This window comes from Ambystoma mexicanum, chromosome 6q, assembly GCF_040938575.1.
Source record: "Ambystoma mexicanum isolate Mex_15411 chromosome 6q, UKY_AmexF1_1, whole genome shotgun sequence".
In the NCBI taxonomy this organism is placed as follows: Eukaryota; Metazoa; Chordata; class Amphibia; order Caudata; family Ambystomatidae; genus Ambystoma; species Ambystoma mexicanum.
The window spans coordinates 1,288,274,852-1,288,291,712 of NC_090937.1; the positions used below are offsets into that span (position 1 = coordinate 1,288,274,852).

Consider the following 16,861-nt stretch of genomic DNA (forward strand, 5'->3'; position numbering starts at 1 on the left):
AAGGGAACTCGTAGTAGAGCGGTAAGGGATTACCGGCAACTGTGCCCTTACCGGTGCCGGTAATCCCTTACCGCCCCCCTCGTAATGAGGCCCTATGACTGGGAGGCATTTGTTTCAGGAGTCTTTAACCAACAGAGAGAAAACAAAATGTAGATTCTCGAAGCGAACGGCACATTCGATGCCAGATTATAGAAAGTTTGCCCTTGTGAGAAAAAAAAATGAAGCAAACGTATTTAGCACCAATTTTGCTCAAATAGGGAATGGAGTAAACCCATATGTAAAAGGTTTTAACTAGGCCATGACAAAAATTAAGCAGTTTATTTTAGGTATTTTTGACGAGTACGATAACAAGAAATTTAGTTAACACATTTCTTGTTGTTACGCAGCAAATATAGTACAAAACATTGTTGCCCCAACCCGTATGACCCACGCACCGTCTGGCACTTCTTCTATTGTATTTGCGAACTATGAGAGATGGAAATGTGCTAAAGCAAGATGACAACATAACTGGAAAATCTACCAAATGATAAATGCCCAATTCCTAAGTTCACTGTCACACGACAAACCTCCTCCCCCTTGTGTACAGAGAATTAGAAACACAAGTGTCGAGTACTTACCTGCAAGGTGATGTTCGACTGGGGCCGTAGTTTAGCAGAGGGAATTTGCAAATACGATTCCTTGTTTACAAAGTTCACACTGATGAGTTTTTCACATTTGCCTCCTAGAAAGCCAGATAAACACTGGCAGACAGGTTCATTTCCTTTTACAATGCACTGAGCTCCGTTATGACACTCATAATTGTCACAGGGGCTGGTACGTGGCAGGACCATAGGTGGGGTCAATTCGCAAAAGAGGCCGCTAAATAAAATTAAAAGACAAATATTTGAGTTAAAAGATAAGCACGAGTGAAAATACTGATACATGATGACCTAGAATATTCGTCCAGTGCAGTTTCACAGATTCAGGGGTTGATTTAGAGTGTGGAGTAAATAATATCCTCAGGGTTTCCGCTGGTCTTGATTGCCAGGTGACAGGAGGATTGCCCAGAGGGAATCCACAGTCGAAAGTTTAAATGAAATAGTTTTCCACCGGCTCAGACCCAGCAGATTGTATTTACTCCACAGTCACTCAGTATGAAAATAAATAAGAATTTGAACATGTGTGGTTCAGGATACATCTATTTGTGAGTCTTTGAATTATTTGGATTTAAGTATCTATGTCTATAAAATGGCTTAATTGATGAAAATGTTGTCTGTTTTCCTAAAATATCCCCACAGACTTGAAACGTAGATATTCAAGAGGAAACATTGTTTAAAACTCAATGACATAAAATTAGGTACAGAGTAAAGACCAAGTTACTTTCTTACCTGGTAATGTTCTTTCGAAGGGATGTTCCTCCGACGTATTCCACATCTTTGACATTGATTACCACAGCTGTGCTGCTTCGGAAATCTTTTCCGGCGTAGTCATCCTGCGTTGATGATGTCGATACGCTCCCTCGAGGACCACCTCCGACGGTCGACGTCCCCGGATGTTATATGTAGGACGCACGACGCCCGTAGCCTCAGTTGTAGTTTTTTCCCCCAGAACGTGTGCCACCAATCTTCTGCCAGCATTACTACAGAAAGCCTTGCGGAAACGGAAGCTGCAATCGCATAAGAAATTCTGTAGTGGGGCAGGTAGGGAGGGTACGATGTGGAATATGTCAGAGGAACATCCCATCGAAAGAATGTTACCAGGTAAGAAAGTAACTTGTTCTTCTAGGCGATTCTGTCCTCCGACGTATTCCACATCTTTGACAGACTCCCAAAGCAGTACCAACATAAGGAGGTGGGAAAAGAATTTAGATTTTTTTGGAATGCCCAATCAAATTGCAGAATAGAGGACTGCCTTGCCAAAGGCCAAATCTTGCTCATGGATAGAGTCCAGTGAATAATGTTTCACAAAAGTATGGACAGAGGCCCATGTGGCTGCTTCGCAAATACTGCAAATCTGAACACCCCTCTGTAGTGCCGTGGAGGCAGCCATACCACTAGTAGAATGAGCCGTAAGCCTACTGGAGGGTCTTTTCCCGCCATACGATAACACTCAGAGATCGTCGAAATGATCCATCTAGACAAGGTCTGCTTGGAAACAGCCTGACCTAAATGCCTTCTAGCATAACCAATAAAGAGCTGATCGTCCACTCTGACCCGGGACATCCGTGAGAGATATAAACTCAAAGCTCTCCTAAGGTCCAACCTATGGAGCCTCTCCTCTTCCTTACCAGGATGTGGAGGCGGATAGAATGCCGGAAGAATTACCTTCTGGCTCAGATGGAATTCTGACACAACCTTCGGCAGAAAGGAAGGCTATACCCCAAGGACAACCCTGTCCTTATGGAACACAGTGAAGGGTGGTTTGGCGGAAAGTGCCTGCAACTCACTCACTCTGCGGGCGGAAGTAACCACAACTAAAAATACAGTTTTTAAGGACAATAGTCTCAATGGACAAGAATGCAAGGGCTCAAACGGAGCTCCCATTAGAAACTTTAAAACCAAATTCAAATCCCATCCTGGCACCTGGAAAGGCGACGGTGGAAACACAGGAGTTAGCCCTTTTAGGAACTGAGAAATCAAAGGAATTTTAAAATAAGAACATTCCTAAGATGAGCGCTTAAATATGGACAGCGCCGCCAGGTAACCCTTAATGGTACCCACATGCAGGTGCTTGTGGGCTAAAGAAAGCAAAAAAGACAAAACCAAAGGAATGGAACATTGGAAAGGATCCACATTCTGTACCCTGCACCAGTCACAGAACTTCTTCCAACGGCAACGGTACAGGGATTTCCTTGCGGGCCTTCTGGCCAAAAGCAACACCTCCATCACGTCTTCAGGGAGGTCCCAATCCTTATATCTCAGCCTTTCAGATACCAAGCATGAAGGCTGAGAGACTTGACCTCTGGATGGAGAACTCGACCCCCCTCCCATGAGAGCAGATCGTCTCGGTAGGGAAGACGACATGGAGGGCAGATGGACATGTCTAGAAGGTCTGGGTACCACGCTCTCCTGGCCCATGCCGGAGCAATTAGAATCATCCGGGAACTGAACCTCTGCAACCTCCGCGGAATGACGGGGACTGGAGGGAACGCATACAGCAGTGGGAAGGACCACTCCACTACGAACGCGTCCCCTAAGGCTCCTCTTGGAGGAAATACACGTGAGCAGAATCTATCGCACTTCCGGTTGACACTGGTGGGGAAGAGATCCACTTGTGGGGTTCCCCAAAGGGTGAAGATCTCTAAAAGAACTTCCTGAGCCAGCTCCCACTCGTGAGAGACCGTGCTCTGCCTGCTCAGAGCAACCGCCGCCTCGTTTTCGACTCCGGCCTGATGAACTGCCAAGATCGAAATGTCCTGCTGGATGGCCCAGTACCAGAGCTGTATCCCCTCTCTGCACAGTGGGAGTGACCCTGCCCCCCTTTTTGTTGAGGTAGTGCATGGCCACTATATTGTCTGTCATAATAAAGACATTCTTCCCCCGCACAGATGGCAGAGAAGCCTTCAGGGTTAGTCTGACTGCCCACAGCTCTAATAGATTGATGCGGAGTCTGGACTCCGACGGAGACCAACGACTGCTGGCTATCAGCTTGTTGGCATGAGCTCCCGAACCCGTAAGGGAAGTGTCCGTCACGATCGTCACCTCCGTCCACGGTTGCCAAAACTGAGCCCCTTTGAACAGATTTCCTTTGACGGCCCACCACAGAAGGTCCTGGGTGACCGAGGGCAGAATCTAAACGCGATCCAACATCCTGCCGGAGAACTGCGATCACTGCATCTTGAGTGCCCACTGCAGAGATCTCATCCTCAGTCTGGCCTCTGGCACCAGTAAAATGCAGGATGCCATGAGGCCGGGCAATCTCAAGAACTCAAAAGCCTGGAGACTCAGGGCATGTTGAAATTTGTCCACCATCTGCAGAATGTGATGAGCCCTTACCCAGGGAGGCGAACACTGCCACAGGGATGTGTCTAGCACTGCTCCGATGTACTGGAGCCGCTGGGAAGGTGTCACATGAGACTTCTTTAAGTTGAGGGAGAAGCCAGCTTGTGAAGGGAGTGGCAGGTGACGTACAGATGATCCAGGACTTGCTCGGGAGAGCGCGCCCTGATCAACCAATCGTCCAGGTAGGGGTAGACGTGAATCCACCCTTTCCTGAGATGCGCTGCCACCACCACCATCAGCTTGATGAAGACCCTCGGGGCAGAGGTCAATCCGAACGGCAGGACCCAAAACTGAAAATGCGAGTCGCCAGCTGCGAACCTCAGGTACTCCCTGTGCTTGGGATGAATCGGCACATGAAAGTAAGCATCCTTGAGGTCGAGAGACACCAACCAATCCTGAAGTTAAAGGGCCTGGAGACTTGAGAAAGAGTAACCATCTTGAATTTGTCCTTCCTGAGGAGCTTGCTCAAACCACGCAAGTTCATGATGGGTCTCAATCCTCCATCTTTTTTTGGAATCAAAAAATATGGCGAATACCATTCCTTGTTCCTCTCTGCTACAGGTACCAGTTCTATGCCACCTTTCTCTAACAGGGATAGGATTTCCTGTGCAAGGAGCGGTTCCGGATGCTTCAAAGAGAGCTTCCCCGGTGGATTGTCGTGAGGCCTCTGCCGTAAAGGAAGACAGTAGCCGTGGGCTATGATCTCCAGAACCCACACATCTGAAGTAATGGCACACCATTCTACAAGATGCTGAACCAGCCTTCCCCCAACCAGCGAACCATGGGACATGGCTTCATGACTGGTCGGACGCGGCTGCGGCAGTGCCTGAGGGCAAGGAGGCAACTGCCCGAGCAGCTTTGGCACCTCGAGCACCTTGCTTTCCACCTCTGGTACTCCTATGGTGGCCCCTTTGACTGGCAGCTCCCCTCGATCTACCAAAGGAAGAGTAGTATCGAAAGGAACCACCCCTCCATTGCTGTCCCCTAGGCCGAAAAGGAGGAGGTTGACGCACTGCAGCGCTCAAGGACTTTGCTGCAGCTTTGGAGGTCTGCAACCTCTGAAGGCTCTCGTCAGCCTTGCTGCCAAAAAGATGGACATCATCAAAGGGCATGTTGAGAAGCCGGGAATGTACATCAGGAGCAAACCCCGACTTCCGCAACCACGCAAATCTGTGCATCACGGTGCTCGTCGCCATGGACCGGCTGACACAGTCTGCCACGTCCAGACCCGACTGAATGGTTTCACACATGGCATCCTTACCATCCTGAATGAGGGCAAGAAAAACATCCCGTTGCTCCCCTTCGGGAATATGTTCAGCTGCCAACGACACACAATTCCACAGAGTGTGCGTGAATCTTGCAAGGGCACAAACAGAGTTGGCTGCCTTTAAAGCCATACCCCCAGAAGAAAATACCTTCTTCGCCCAACCATCAAAGCGTTTGTCGTCCCTATCAGGAGGGATTGTAGGGTACGTAGCCTGCTTTGCTGGGGCCGTAGCCACCTGCACCCCCAAACTCTTCAGAGTCGGGTGCGTAGACAAGTAGCAGGGGTTACCATTGGCTGGGCGCTACTCTCCGGAGAAGTCCAAGCCACCACCACCCTTCTTTGTAAGGCCATATGAAATGGCAACACCGAGTCAGTGGGTGGACCTTGGTCCAAGATATCTGTCAGGTCATCCTGCAGAAAGTCCACAGGTGGAGCAGACTAACCCAGATACTCCGTCACCCTCGACATGAGGCACCTGTACGAGGAGTCAGCATGTGTACCAGGCTCAGGCCTGCCAAACTCAACCTCCGGGGAGGTATCAAGACCACTTGTGTCATGCAAAGATTGACGAAGGTCTTCCAACTGGCTATGACCAGACAACAGGTCATCAGGAACCTCAGGAGGCACAATCCCCTCTTCATCAGACCCTTCCTCTACCTCTGAAATGTACTACAAGGGTTGGAACAAGTTCACCCTGGAAGGAGGAACAGAGTATGGATCAAATATAGGCCGCACAGACTTGTTGAGTGCCTTTCTCTGAGTTTCCATAGCTCTCTTGGGCACCTCCAGCAAATTTTCCTCAAAAGGCGTTGAGGGCGCCGATGGGAGTGGCGTTGAGGTCGACCGAGGTGCTGACGACTTCGACAACGGCTTCGAGGCCAGAGCCTTTGACGGCTTTGGCGTTGACGACTTCCTCGGAGCCGGAGCCTCGACCAAGTCCCTCGATGGACATGGCGCCGACGGCGTCGCTGCCTTCTTCGAAGGCCTCACAGGCTCCAACGGTCTCTACGGCGTCGAGTACCGGGACCTGGATCGGGCACGTTGGCCATCATCCTTGTCCGATCGGGACCTCGACGGTTCCCGATGACCGCGCTGACCGCCTGAGCCGAAGGTGTGCGAGCGGTGGCTCTAGCACGTTCCCTGCCGGCTTCACTCGAAGGCGCGGATGGAACGGTGCCCTGCGATTCGAAAATCACCATCATCTGCCGGAAGAATTCATCCCGTTCGGCCGGTGACAAGTGTTTTGTGGGACAAGCCATCCGCCGCCTGGGGTAGTCCTCTGACGAGGATGGGGAAGGCGACCGGTGACTGAGCTTCCATGAATGCCTCAAAGAGGCAGAGGAATGGCAGGACCCACTCCTAGAATGAGACCCCTGGACTTACGCCGACGTGGAAAGTCGCCCCTCGAATTGCCGGTCAAAAGTCCAGCAGATTTGGACTTACGGGGGTTTGGAAACCCTACCTAACGACAGCTTTTTCTTCTGCTCCCACAAGGCCTTCGACGTCAAAGACTGGCATTCGTCGCAGTCATCGGTGGCATGGCTCTCGTCAAGGCACCAGAGGCAGATGTCATGCAGGTCTGTAAGTGACATCTTGGAACCGCAGTCCCGACACTTCTTGAAGCCTGACTTCAGGGTAGCAGAAGACGAAGACATCTTTCTCGTAACAACAATAGAAGAACCAATTCAAAAGAGAGAAACGAGGCGCGCCGAGATTTTGAAGCGAACACGTTCGTGGAAAAAACAGAACTGAGGCTGACGTCGACCGTCGGAGGTAGTCCTCGAGGGAGCGTATCAACGTCATTGACGCAGGACCCCTACGCTGAAAAAGTTTTCCGAAGCAGCACAGCTGTGTTAATCAATGTCAAAGATGTGGAATACATCGGAGGACACAATCCCCTCGAACATTAGGTTTAAGGCATGATTTACATTATACACGCACAGATTTATAGATGGGGACAATCAATGGGAAAGCATTCCACTGCAGGGTAGCAACTGACAGCCGACAGATGAGAGTGAAGCTCAAGTTGTCTATGTTGCCATTTGTAAGCTTAAAGTGAAATAAACCTAGTTGTTGATAGATGACAGAATTTTATGCTGGTGCCCCTTTTCCTCCCCCTTGCTTGTACCCATAGGAAGTAAGACATGAAGACCTTGGGATTCATTATGAGTTTGGAAGTAATCCCAGGATGTTTGTACAGAATTAGAGCACAACTCATTTGCAGACCACTGGGTCTTGCAGATTTACCACTGATTATGAGTCGTGGTAAGGCAGGTCTGATCCCCATTTTTAGAGTATATAATACCATAAGCTTTAATTCTGTTGTGGTAAATCTGACCATTTCTGGAGGTAAAGTGAAGATTTCACCGCTAATGAAGTGCTGGATGTCAATCCTCCATTTCACCTTAAAACCCACCAGAAATGGCAGTAATAGAATTACTGCTAGAAATGTACCAGACTGCCAAAGTTATAATGAAGCCACATGTTTGGGTTACCCGATGGCTGTCCTACATTTATGGATAACTTAATAGCATTTGTGTCATACGAGATAAATCATGTCAAAGTTAAAAAAAGAATTTTTATAATTGAATACATGCTAAATTCCACTTCTTACTCTATTATACAAGAATAGATAATATTCAAGAAATTGCAGTGCTCATAAATTGACAATTAATTAAAACGACAATATACACATGAGAATCTAATTAATCTTCCTAAAATGATTTGATTCCATCGAATAGGACGACAATATGTCACACCCAAATGGTAATATCTTCTCAGACAAATAGTCAGTGTCCAAGTATTCCAAAGGTGGCCATTGATCCCTGGGTACACACACACGCAGGGCAGGGATAGTGCAACAGGTACACTAGTCTCTAATTCGCAAAACAAGATGTAGTACTCTGCACCAACCACCAGATGGTGGCCTGTATATTTATATATGTTGTTTATGTGATGCGCCGAAATATACAACTTGTATCATAGCTTTCCTCTTGGTTCAAAGATTGCACTGTGGGAACTAGAGATTACAAGTACTTAACAAAAAGCAACACAAGTTACACCTTAAAAGAAGTTCATGGCTCAAAATAAAATCTACCGGCTAATTTTGATGTTTGCAATAGAGTAACAGAGATGTCGGCACAAAGCTGTACATGATCCACCACTACTTGTTGCCTCTACGAGGGTCTAAAAGTACAAGTCAGTGTTTGTTTGGCAAGGGAGATCCCCGAAGATGCGGACCCCCGCAGTGGTTTAAACGAAGATATGATGTGTGAAATTAGAAATGTTCCTACATGTGATAATTGACTGTAGTATGATGATTGCACCAGTTACCTGGGTTGAAATGAGGACAGCAATGCAGCCTGGAGTCGCTTGAGGTTCCATGAGTGACCGTTGATCATCCAGTTTATAGGAGCTAAGCTAGAAAGATTCCTACTACCTGTACCCTCCCGTACCTAGAAGCCCGATACCTGAAACATATTAAAGAACCTATTCCTTTTGTATTCACATGTCATGGTGTTCCTTGAGTCCTTCCTGCTTCCTTCAGATGACCCCAGACACTATATTGACTTATTCCCTCGCAATACATTTTAAGAAAGCTACCACATCGGAATTGCTCCCGGGCACACCCTACAAAAGAGAACCTTCTTACCTGTATCCTTCCGGGCATACGCATGTATACCCGTTCACCGCATCGATGCATTGTGCCCCGCTCCTGCACTTATTCTCTTGGCAGTCATCATAGTCTATATCACAGTGTTCACCAACGTATCCCGGTGTGCAATCACATCTGTTGAGAAGGGAAATCGCACTGTCAATGTGCAGTCTCTACAAAACATGATTGAAGTACTTGTTTTCTTTGCTTGTAATAAAATGCAGCTTCTCTCAGCACACAAATCCAACAATCTTTTATGAAATACAAAGAATTGTGTTCATGAGTGAGGTAAACACCAAGTAAGAAATGCTTTTGTTATCCCCTAATGAATGGTTATGAAACATGCATTTCAGAGGGCTTTAAACTAACAATGTACAACACACTTAAATTGGCATCATTGAACATCCCGTAAAACAACTAAATGTCAGCAGTATCTATATGCCAAGAACCATTCACCAGTGTGGCATAGACGTTTTGTGTCTACCACTGTTAGTGCAGGATGCGGCTGCCAACATTCCCTTATGCTTGGTATTTACAACGTTACAGCGAGATAATGTTATTTTGTGAGCAATGTATTTAATTTGATACTAAGGTACATATTTAGGAATAATAATAATGACCACAGACAGGCTTGGTCTTGAAAGCATTTCACGGATTGCCTTTCACATTTTAATTAATGGCAGCATTTTCTCTTCATTTGCGAAGTCTGGTTATTTGACATCAAATCACACACCTATGTGATGGAAACCTTGGGAGCCTCCATCAGTTTGGCAGCTGGTTTTGGGTACCCATAAGGGTTGATTCCTTTTAAATCTGGGGAGGGGAGGTGAACACGTGCGGCCTTCCACAGCACCTGTGTTTGTACTATGACTTCCCTAAGACCTGTGTGCTGTGTTTCAGCCCAGATGGCTGTCTGGGTGTTGCAGCAGCGTATGATCAGATTTTGGCAGACTGAGATCTCCAGGAAACATTTGAGGGGTCACAAACAGAAGTAAAAATCCGAGGAGAATAGGCAGCCAAGGCAAAGGATCTCTAAGGGGCAATCAGAATATTATTATACAAATGAACTTCCTGAACGATGGAAGTAAATTCCGAAAACGTTTTAAATGAATGCTGACCCACATTCCCCAAAGCAGCAGCATCCTTGTTTATCATAATAGACATAACGAATACAGATGGATTATTTGGTGACGAGCACAATTCTATAAGAAACCGACAAAACAGCCCAAGCTAAAATGATGAATAATTTTAAGAATGCAGACACATTACGCCAGTTAATGAAATAGTGGCCTTGCTTGTGATGCACCTGCACATATTGTAATGTGTCTTTTGGGAAGACGGCGTTGCCCTTGCAATGCAATGAGCCATTTGAAATTGCTTTGGCAGAGACACCCACAGGATGCCATGACTTGCTTTCAGAGGCGGCCATTGCACTCATTACATAGACTCACAAAAGCGATGGCGGGCTCAGATTTGGGAAATGCGAGTCCTCTTTTCCTGTCACTAGACAGTTCCCATGAGAATTCTGTCTTCTACATGCACCATCAAAGCCTTTGTAATATAAATCAGCAGAGGAATTGATCTAGTTGCTTCTGTAATGCAAGTTGCAAATGGCAGAGAATCCCGTGTTCTTTCTTTTTTCTCAACCCTACCAGTAATACGCAAGTCTTTTTAGACTAACATATAACTTGCCCGGTTCAAATTTGTCATCACCCATTAGCAACAGTGAAATAACGCAAAGGAAACGGGCTCAGGGAAATTACGCATATTCTGCTTTTTCTTATGCGTGAGTTTAATCAAAGATATTTTTTACTACAACCAACTGAGTTGGAGGTAACGTCATCCTAGGCAGCGACTGGCCAAGGAAGCTGGTAATGAGCAGAAGAGTCCATGCTCTAGCAGTGGAAGGCTAGGCGGTTGGCCAGCAGATTACGTGGAGAGTGTTTCCCAGGTGGACCTGATGGGAGCTGATCTTGTGAATAGGATGGCAGAGGGATGGTAGAGACTCAGAAATACCAGGATGTCCCCAGAGACATGCATGTCTAATTCACTGAAAATTGCTTTTTAAGGCTTGATTCACAAAATGTTTTCCTATGGGATTGTGCCATTATAAAACGCTTCTGTGAATCAGGCCCTTAGAGTACAGTAGAAAACATTATTTGGGTGTTTAAAGAAGCTTCAGAAAGAACCTTTTTTGATGCAAGTAGGAACTGTGTGGGATGTTTCAAGCTGGCTGTAACACACAGAAATGAGTTACTACAGAACTCTAATGCAAGCTAGCAAAGAGCATCTGAATGGTTTCATGTGTGCAGCTGGCATAGTGGGAAGGAAGGAGGTGAGGGCTCAACGCCCTTACATCCATACAGCAATGTAGAGCTGAAAGAAGCATCCAACATCCGTGCCCGGTTTATATCGACTGCGCAACAAAGAGAGACCACAGGGGTGCTCTGATTCTTGCAAATCCCCACATGTTCGTGTCACTCAGGCGAAAGAATCACGTTCAATGACTCGTGCCTCAAGCACGCTTGCCCTACAGAAAAACGAGTCTTACCCTAAAGTTCATTAGTCAACCCTAATCTTAGGTGATGTGCCTCCTATCTATGAAAGTGGATAGAGGAGAAAAATAATCCTCACCATTAAGCATCAGTATGTAATCAAACCCTGATTTTCAGACCCACCAAAATGCATAAACTAGTGGATATGAATTGCTAAAGAGAAGCATATTCAAATTCAAATCAAAGCGACAGAAAGGACATTATTTAGGGAATAGACCACAAGCGGGGGGGGCATTACCACTTCAGGTTATGCTCTGGGGTCCATAGTTACATGCCAGAGTGAAGCAAGGGCCTTAACACAGGCCCCGGGGCATTAACTGAAGCTGCAATGCCCCCCCTGCGAGGGGCTTATTGTTATTAGAGCCCCGGACCATAAGACCGGGGTACTAAAAGCAATTTATTTTTTGAAACGCAAAAGGAAATAAAATGGCAGGCAAGGAAGGGGAAATTAAGTCCATTCTCCCTTTGCATGACAGCCATTGAAAATAGTTATAAAAAAAACTTGCTGCCATGAAAGTACATGTAGTCCCTTCTCCCTTTCCATGGTGGTGTACCAGAGACTGGGAGCGGACGTCCTGGGGACAGAAGTGTACCCAGCACTTCAGCTGCCGAAAATGAAACACAAAGAAGGTAAGTGGGTAGGGGGGTGGTTTGATGGGAGGGAAATCTGTGGATGTAGGGGATGTGAGTGGGAGCACTTACCTTGTTCCCCGGCAGGGAAGATGGTGGTCTCCAGCTCTGAGGAGGCTCGGAGCAGTGGGATTATCATCTGGTAATGCCCCGGTTTACGAAGCTCCTCATTGGCTGGGAGGCTGTCATACCCCCCACCCACCGGGTACAAATTTGCATTCATGCAGCCTCTATGTCCCCAAGAAATAGCTATATTAACAGTTTATTTAATAGAAGTCATTGCTGAATGTAAAAATAAACACATTTATTCGATGAACAACCTCTTTGGTGAGAACATTTAAACACGGGTCGGTTATCTTTAAAGGGGCTGAAACCCAATTGGAACAGCTCTGTAAATGGCTGAGATGCCAGAATAGGAATCTGAAATTCACAAACTATTTTAGTAAAACACACATACAATTCCTTGATTCGGTAATCGAAGTCAAAGATGACACAATCAATAGCACTGTATTCCACATGCCCACGGATGAGAAGGCACTATTATTAATATATAGTAGGTCCCACCCTCATCACCTCTGCAACATATCAATATCCGCCAGGGTGAGCTAGAACAGAGGCTGGAAAACTCCTGTTAGTCTCAAAACAACTTTTCAACACTATCAATCGGACCCCTTGCCTTTGAGTGCAGCTTTGTTTCTGGGGAGCATCAGATATACAAAAAAGGCTATAAGGCTGCAAGTGTACAAGTGTGGACTGCACAGCAGCACCAGACCTGCACCCAGTGAGACTGTCCACTACATACTCCCCTGCTGGTGGGTGAAATATGCAATGACTGCACATCACAAACAGACTGGTGGTTGCCTGTGTGGGATGAGAGGGATGAGCTGTGTCTCTCACAGGCCTATGTCAGCCATGCAAGCAGGTAAAGCTGTTTGGGAGTACAGATATGTTCCTGCACGGGATGTACATTGACTAAGTGTGCCCTTAAGCTTCTAAACAATACAGCTTGCTGTAGTGTAAAGACTGAAAAGGGCATACATTGACAAAAAACATGCATACTTAATTATTACATTTTTTTCTGCAATTGTCATCAAATTCTTACTTGTATCCTTTGGGTGTTACAATGCATTTCGAATTATGCTGGCAGGTGTTTAAATCCTGTGCACAGAAATCTAGTTTCTCTTCACACAGCTCACCTGTAACAAAACAGAACACATTCATTAAGTGGCGCTGACACTAAAAATACATCAACTTTAAAGTTAATAGAATATATAGACTGTCTTTGGTATCTAAAACAGATGATTGGTTTTGAGCATAGGGTTTCAACTGCAACAATATGTTTTTATTTTCACCATTTGTAATATTAATGAGCTCATAAACGTGTTGGTATAACCTTAGCTAGTCATTTTTCAAATATTAATTTCAACATAAGTTTAAATACACATTACAAATAAGGAACATTAGCACCCTGGGTGGGAGAGCCAGCCAATCAGGTAGCTAGGAATGCGGGGTTGACCTCGCCAGTGTAAGCCCGCCTTCCAAGCTGCCTGACGGTCTGCTCCCCCGCTGCCATCTCCCTCCTCCCCTCCATCTCTGTTGTTTTCCTTTACAAAACCCTCACTCCCCTCATCCCCCCACTTAGCACCCTGGGTTACTGCTTTGGTAACCCTGTGTGCTAATGGCGTTCATCCCGTGTTCCAGGGGCCGGAACAGGGGATAACGGCCCAGAGCCCTCCTTGTCTGTCCTTGCTTTGCTCGGGCCAATAACTTGGCTGCGGAGCCGTTATCCACTGTTCCAGCCCATGGAATGGGGGATGAACGCCACGTTATGGGCCTCATTAAGAGTTTGGTGGTATCTAAGCAGTAAATCCACTGACATAACACCAAAACAGATTGGCCGTTACTGACACTTGGTCTGGCGGAATTACTGCTGGATTACAAGTGGAATTAACACTGGCGGTAACTCCACCAATTGTAATTCTGCCAAAATGGCAGTTTTTTGGCATCAAGGTGACAGAATAACTTCCAACATTTTGCTGGAGGTTTTTCCTCCAACTTAACTCCAAAGCTATAGTTTGGCATTGCGGAAATGCAGTGGTAACTGTTACCACTGCATTACCATCATTTTTGGCCAAACTCATAATGAGGCTCAAATATCTGTGGAGCAGTGCACTTTAAATCCTATTAAAACCATAGCACAGAGATTATTCAAGCTGATCCAGTTGCTCCCAATCGGATCTCTCAGCCACAGCATTTTTCAGGTTACAAAAGCACTTGACGGACACTTCTGGGAATGAGAATGGGCATATTTATTGATGGCAGGTGTTGAGGTAAGAGTGGATGGGATTAAGTATCCTATGGGGTGCTGAATGGCTTGTATGGTGAATATTCTTTAATTTCTCTCTCACTATTAAATGGATAAGCCAATTCTGGCAATTCCACTTCAGGAGATTCAATCAAAACACCAAAATAAATCAATACTATTGTTTGATGCGATGCTCCTAACAACTGCGAATTCCTCTGAATTGCATTCCATTCCATTATTTCAGGTCCTGTGCGCATGATAGTGCTGGGTATGGCAGGGTGGTTGCGGTGGTATCAGACAAGCACGGAGGATCAAGACCATTGATGGTGTTGTAGACAAGAAGGGGGAACTTGAAGAAGGAGCAATTGTGCATCGAGAGCTAACAGAGTCTGTTGTCAGAAGGTAGACATAGGAGGAATCTGGGTAGGTCAAAGGGAGTGCGGGTAGTAATGTTGAGGACTTTATCTAAAGGGAGGGAGGAGTCGAGAGAAAGGGTGAGGAACATGCACAACAATAGTCTTGATTGGTGAGCTCAGGGTGAAGATTAGAGTTTTTGTAAACTTGTAAGAAATAGACACATTTTACAGAAGTTCATATGAGCAGCAGAGGCGGTGGTAGTGATGAATTATAGTCAGAGGTCACTATCAAAGAGGACCTCAATGTTGCAAGCTTTGGATGAGGGAACAAAGAGGTCTGCCAGGAAGAAGATTGGGGGAGGGGAGGAAGGGCATTGGAAGCAGAGAGGAAGATGATTTTCATTTGTGAAGAGTTCAGCATGAGGCAGTGGTGAACCATCCAGTAACATATTGCAGTGACACAGTTGGTATTCCATTCTGAGATGAGAAACTGATTTCAGTGTTGTCAGAAAAAAGGTGGGCAGAGGCATAGAGGGTGAACAAAAAGTTCAGAAGGACTCAGCCACGGGGTACACTGATGAGTGTTGTAAGAGATGTGCAGGTTCCAGGAGATTATTCTGGGAGTGAGCATCCAGATAGTATGCAATTCAGGTGAGAGATTTATTAAACCCAATGTTCTGTAGAGTGGAGAAGAGAGAATAGTGGTCACCAGTATTGAAAGCAGCAGAGAAGCCCAAAAGCATAAGTATTGATGGGAGTTTGACATGGTGAGCATCAGAGAGAAAGTTGGAGATATGCCTGTGCATGGAGATGTGCAGTTTCTATGGAGATTTTACTATGGAAGCCAGATTGAAGTAAATCCCCAAGCTCATTATGCTCAATGTGCTTTGTGATCTCGTTGACAACCACCCAATAATAATAAGTAGAAGAGAAATTGGGCAATAGTTTGCTGGGATGTTTGGGTCAGCAGAGAGTTCCTTTAAAAGTGGTAGGATTTGAAGGAGGCAGGAAAGAGTCCAACAGAAAAAGAAAGGTTAAAGAGCTTTGAGAGATAAGGATGTGTGACTGGGAATAGGTGTTTTATCATTTGAAGAGCATATGGGTTGTCTGGAGCTCAAGATTGGTTAGCACTGTGAAAAATGGGTGCTCATTTGGTAGAAGAGGAAGGGGAGAATTAGCTTTGAGTAGAAGGGATTGGGAGAAAAGTGGTGGACAAAAGGAGGGAGTGACAAGAGGACAGTGATTTGTAGAGATTTTTAGAGGAAAGGTAGAGAACAAATTAATTAGCTGAGAGGGAGGAGAAAATTAGTTTTGTTAATTAGGAGGAACTGACAAGAGTCCAGTTCAACGATGAGTGCAGCAAGGGAAGTGTTGGAAGCGAGGTGTACAGTGAGTCCCTGTGATTTGCACCAGCATCCTAGGTCATGACACATTTTTATTTAGAGAGTCTGGATCTCATATTTGATCCAAGTCGGAAGACAGGGATGGGATGGTGTGAATGTGCATGTAGCAGTTGTAAGTGCATAAATAAATTCAAAAAGCACTGTTTCCATTACAGTTTAAAAGTACTTAGTCCAAAGGATCTCGAATCACGGTCAGAAATTCCTGATGTGCGACAGTTTTATGGTTCTGGGTGAATTAGCAGATTCTGTGTGGTGCTTTACTTCAATAAGAGCAAGGAATTCCTCATCGAGGTGGCTTTCGCACTTCCGTTTTTCAGTGACTAGAACAGCTGGTTGGATCAACCAGCGACCAGGTGAGGGTGATGAACAGTAGTCACAGTGTGTGTGGGGGAAATGGAAGCAGGGCAAGAGGTTACATGGAGTGGAAGTGGCAGAGCTGCACTGTAGCCCAATTGGTCTGCTCCAGCTCCATTTGTTCTAGGAAAAGACTTTAAGTAGGTTAGGGCTTTAACTATTGGAAATCTAAAAACGATTGTCCCCATCTGTTTAGAAATCAGAGAAAACAGGACAACTACCCAGATGCCAAAACTCCAATAGTGTGCTCCAATAATTATATATAATCCTCCACATATCAGAGGCTTAGTTAGGAGAAAACAGTAACGGTGAAAAATTGTATCAAGCCAATGCAGAAGGGGTAATCTTAAGAGTGT

General features: G+C 45.8%; 1 protein-coding gene across 10 annotated transcripts in view; it reads right to left on the reverse strand.

Annotated features, from left to right (window-relative positions):
- SLIT2 (slit guidance ligand 2) overlaps positions 1-16,861 on the reverse strand; it is a 715,126-nt gene that overhangs the window by 64,663 nt on the left and 633,602 nt on the right. For all 10 annotated transcript variants that reach the window (XM_069631891.1, XM_069631899.1, XM_069631897.1 and 7 more), the window contains 3 exons: positions 13,190-13,283; positions 8,900-9,037; positions 618-858 (listed from right to left, as the gene is read on the reverse strand). In XM_069631891.1, the coding sequence (XP_069487992.1) occupies positions 618-858; positions 8,900-9,037; positions 13,190-13,283 (473 nt within the window). The remainder of the gene's footprint in view (positions 1-617; positions 859-8,899; positions 9,038-13,189; positions 13,284-16,861) is intronic.